Source organism: Cyanistes caeruleus, chromosome 2 (assembly GCF_971803275.1).
Source record: "Cyanistes caeruleus chromosome 2, bCyaCae1.hap1.1, whole genome shotgun sequence".
NCBI classification, from domain to species: Eukaryota; Metazoa; Chordata; class Aves; order Passeriformes; family Paridae; genus Cyanistes; species Cyanistes caeruleus.
Genome location: NC_141702.1, coordinates 77,611,726 through 77,616,078, shown reverse-complemented (window position 1 = coordinate 77,616,078; position 4,353 = coordinate 77,611,726). Strand labels below are relative to the sequence as shown.

Genomic DNA, 4,353 nt, shown 5'->3' with positions numbered 1-4,353 from the left:
GGGCCCCCCCCGCGCCCGTGACGTCACGGCGGCCCCCGATTGGCTGCGCGGGGCCGGCACCGGGGCACCCTCCGCCCGCCCCCGCCCCCCGCAGCCGCCGGCCCGCCGAGAAACTCTTAAAGAGGGGCTTCGGCACGGCCCGCCCCGGCTCGCGGGCCGCTTCTTACACACGCACGCAGCCCCCTGGCAGCTCCGGCAACCGAGACGTCCGCTCTCCATTGCGACCACCCCCCCCCCCTCCAGCAAACACCCTTCCCCTTGCTGCTCCTCCTCCCTTCCCGCTCCGGCTCGCAGCTCGGCTCGCACCCGCCGCTTCCTTTCTTCCAACGATGTTTTCCTGCTCCACGGGGCGAAGTGTTTGCTGAACTTTCCTAGCAGTTTGGGGGGCGGGCGGGAGGATCCTGAGGCTTTTTTCCTTCTCCCCCCGCCCCGCCCGGAGCAGGTTGGGGGGCACCGAGCGGAGGAGGGATCCGCGCCCCGGGCGCAGGTCGCACACTCACGCCAGCTTTGGCGGAGGGGAAACCCTCGCACCACGGCTCCGCCAACTTCGCCGGCTGCAGGGGCTCCCGCTGTGGAAATGGGTCGGATCAGATGGGGCTTTCTCCTCCTCGCTGCCTGTGCACTTTTGTCGCCAGGGCTCGCAGCCTCCGAAAAGGGCAGGCTAAGGAGGATCACGTACGTCCTGCAGCCCGGCCGGGGGGCCTCCTCTGGCAGCCGGCAGCAGCGCCCGACCCTCCTCGGGGGGGAGCAGCAGCAGCAGCAGCAGCAGCGCACCTTCAATGTGCAGCTGAACACGCGCTACGGCGGCGGCCCCCTGGAGCGGACCCGGCGGATGAGCAAGCCGGGCAGCGCCGCCGTCCAGCTCCGCTTGGGCCCCGCCGGCCAGGTCCACCCCAACTCCGCCGCTCACGCCTCCTCCTTCGCCAAGCCGGCCCGCTTCAGCCCGCGGCTGAAGGCGCCGCCGGGCCCCCACGGCAACAGCAGCGCCGCCCTGCCCCTCCGCCAGAAGCAGCAGCAGCTGCCGCCGCTGCCGGGGTAAGGCGCCCTCCCGTCCCGCACGTCCCCCGCCCCGCCACCGCAGCTCCCGAACACCGCCAGCGGCTCCGTCGCCCCCTCGGGAGGGGGTAGAGGGCGGGGGGGCTGTCCCGGGCTGCGGGGGCACCGCGGCGTTGCCTGCCCGGCCCCGGTGCCCGCCGAACACCCGCGGCACACGAGGCGGGACGCGGGGCCAGCTCCCCCCTCCCATCCCGGGAGTCCGCGGCGGGCCCCGCGCCCGGCTGGAGGCGTCGAGTTTAATCGGGAGGTTTTTAATTCTTCCCGCCTTTTGTCTCGCCGGCCCAGCGCCCGCCCCGCGGCCCGGCTCGGGATGGGCAGCGGGGGCGCCCCGCCGGACACTGGTCCTTGTTTGCTGTTCCCGCAGGGTCAATGTGTGCGGGGGACAGTGCTGCCACGGCTGGAGCAAGGCCACGGGCTCCCAGCGGTGCATCAAACGTGAGTAGCCGTGCGGTCGGGGAGGGGCGTGTGGTAGGAGCTGTGGGGGGACCCGGAGGGATCACGCCGGCACCTGGCGAGGCTCTGGACGCTGGGAGCGTCTGCGGGCAGAGAGGTGCCGGCTGAGCTGCTGAGCCCGCAGGACAGATGTAGCACATTTTCCATCCTTAAATCTCTCCTTCCTAACCTTCGCTTCTGCTAAGGGATGAATAGTGAGTGTCTCTTGCGTTTATTCTTAGTACGAGGAGCGACATTTTTGGAGAGAGCTTTGTGGAGGCTTTGTATGTGTGAACATCCCCTCCCCATCAGTTCTTGGTTTGTAGGAGTTCTTAGAATGGGGGGCATAACAGGGTAAAGAATCTACCGGGGAGCGAGGAATCACCATCTACCCACACTGTCCCTTCACCAGCAGCCCACATGAATGATCCTGTGCTTACCGCATGGAATTTTTGAAGCACTGAACAAAATGAAAGAAGTGGGTTTGGGGAAGGTCCTGTAGGGTGATGTACCTTTACTGGGGTAACTAGAAACACAAGATATGTGCATAAAAGATTGAGTCAATCCTGCTGTGCTCCAGTTGTTCTTTCTAATGGGAAGGTGGAAGAATTTCTGCTACTTCAGGCAAGATTCAAATGGCTAAACTGGAGTGATGTTATGAGGTTAGGACAGACTGGAATGACATATGTCTTCAGGAAACTCCTGTAAGTATCAGTGAAATTGGGTATATCTGGGGATATTGCTGTAGTTCAGCAGGACAGACTACAGTCCCTGAGAGAATTGGAGTAAACAATGCTTTCAAGATTTTTGTTTTTCCAGTGGCTTTTGTCCCTGTGTGGGATTTTTCACAACAGGGAGCAATCACTTTTGTAATCCTGACTAAGGTCAAGTACCCTTGATCTGCATGGACCTGTTGCTAAGAAGCAAAGACTTTATGACAGTAGTTAAAGACAAAACTTCACCATTTCCCTACTAATTTAGGCATGTATTTAAGATATTCTTCTAAATGAACATTTTTAAACGCGTGCTGCTGTGTTAGGTTAGACACATTTTACTCAACACCTTATAAGCACTAGAATGTTTTCCTTCAGTTTACGGTGGTATTTGGAGGCTAACTGCAGAGCTTAATAAATACCTACCTTAGCTTAAAGACTAATCAAAATGAAAAAAATTCTCAGTAATGTCAGGACATAGAGTGAAAAACGTATTTTAACTGTGCTATTGTCAACCAATTTTATTTTTGCTATTTTGAACAAAACCCAAACATTGTTTGGATTTGTTTGGTTTTTTTTAATGGCTTTTTCTCTGTCTTCTAGTAACTTTCATTTCCAGGCAACTTTTTTGTTTGTATGTTAAGTCATTTTCTTAGCTTTTTGCCCTTTATGTTTTGTCTTTTTTACTTCTCTGATTATCATTCAACTTTTCTTTTTGGTTCTCTTTTATTTTTAGAATCTTCAATAAGGACTAAGACAACTTGATTTTTATGGGACAGCTTTATAGAATTTAATTTAAATCCATTAATTGCTTGGTTAGCTCATACAGTTACTGGAGGAATGGAGTAGTAGAAACAGTATTAAAAAAAAAGAAAGGTGGGGGGATTTTCTCATTTTGTGCCTCTGATATCAGGCTCTCCTTAGCATTAAATATTTTTATTCCCTGCTCTGATGCTACTCTAATTCCTCCTAGCAGTGGTATCATACACTTGGCTTGGATTTTCTCAGTTTCACCCCTCTCTTGGCAGGCCAAGGGAAGCACTGAATGTACTGAAGTTGTCTGTTTTGTAACTTAGGCAAACCATGAGATACAGCATTGACTTGATTCAGCTATGGAAGATTAGTCTCACAGTCGTAAAAGCCAGATACCACCTTTTCTGGAAGCGCCTGATGCTCCTTTCAGAAGAAAAGAAAATCTATAGCTGAACAACAGTTAACCCTTTTGTTTCCTGTAAAATTGAGTAAGTTTTTACAGTTGAGGTAGCAGGCTCTGTTGGCTTTGAGTGGCTTATTGCAGCAGTAGATTAACTTTGCCACAGATGCTGGCACACCTGAGCTGATTTGATGCAAAATCAGTTTGATTCTGTCAGGGTTTGTTAGTTTAGGCTCAGTATCACTTTAATAAGCTATTTAGTCTCTAGGGCCAGATTTTATTCTTTTGCATGGTGCAAAGCCTGAGTTAATAAACCCCAGACCCATGCTGGCTCTTTCCAGAGCCAACTTCCATTTATCTGTGTCGTGCTTCCAGAACCAGAGTGCTGAGAGCCAGCTCTGATCAGCGAGGTTTATTAGCTCAGGTGTAATCCCACGCTGGAACAAGCAGCATGTGTTTCTGCTCTGCTGCACCTGTGTGAATAAGGCTGCCTGGAACCCTCAGAAAGAGAGGGGGTGAAGGGCAGAAGTCTGGTCTTGCAGCCAGGCTGCCATCCCTTCCCTTTGCTTTGCTTGGTGTTGTTTGCTGGCCCTGCTTTCTCACGCATGTGCCTGCCATTCCCTTGGGTGACTTCTCTCCACATCACTGTTCCCTCAGTGGCAGCAACAGGGGGCATTTGAAATGTTTCTGTGCGGGTCAGAGGGCACCATCTGTATGGAGGAGGCAAGGGAACTTTGCAAGTCTTTTTATCTAAATTTTAGTCTGATGGTGAGCTGCCTTTTGTGTTGGCATTTGTTCATGTTCTCTTGGAAGCCTGGTAGTCCTCAGAAGGTGAGCTTCTGTCTGTAAACTGTATGAGAGTGCCTACCATTTCCAATTTAGACATGTAAGGTTTTCCCCTCTCTGTCCCTCATATTTCAGTTTTACATTGTAAAGTTTTAAGAACTTTTTTCAGACTCAGTGACTTAAATTATGAAGAGCTGCATCATTCTAATTAAA

The 4,353-nt window shown here is 52.9% G+C and overlaps 1 protein-coding gene across 30 annotated transcripts in view; it reads left to right on the top strand.

The window, feature by feature from the left end:
- Positions 1 to 19: 19 nt before the first annotated feature.
- The window catches only part of LTBP1 (latent transforming growth factor beta binding protein 1), a 187,045-nt gene continuing 182,711 nt past the window's right edge, over positions 20 to 4,353 (top strand). For 13 of the 30 annotated variants that reach the window (XR_015283516.1, XR_015283514.1, XM_086878073.1 and 10 more), the window contains exons 1-2: positions 48 to 1,035; positions 1,421 to 1,491. Coding sequence is in view for 24 of the 30 variants with exons in the window: in XM_086878073.1 (XP_086734199.1) it covers positions 578 to 1,035; positions 1,421 to 1,491 (529 nt within the window). In the remaining 6 variants the exon portion in view is untranslated. Of the gene's footprint in view, positions 1,036 to 1,420; positions 1,492 to 4,353 lie in introns of all 30 variants that reach the window. The other 17 variants (XR_015283512.1, XR_015283511.1, XM_086878057.1 and 14 more) reach the window with 4 other exon arrangements.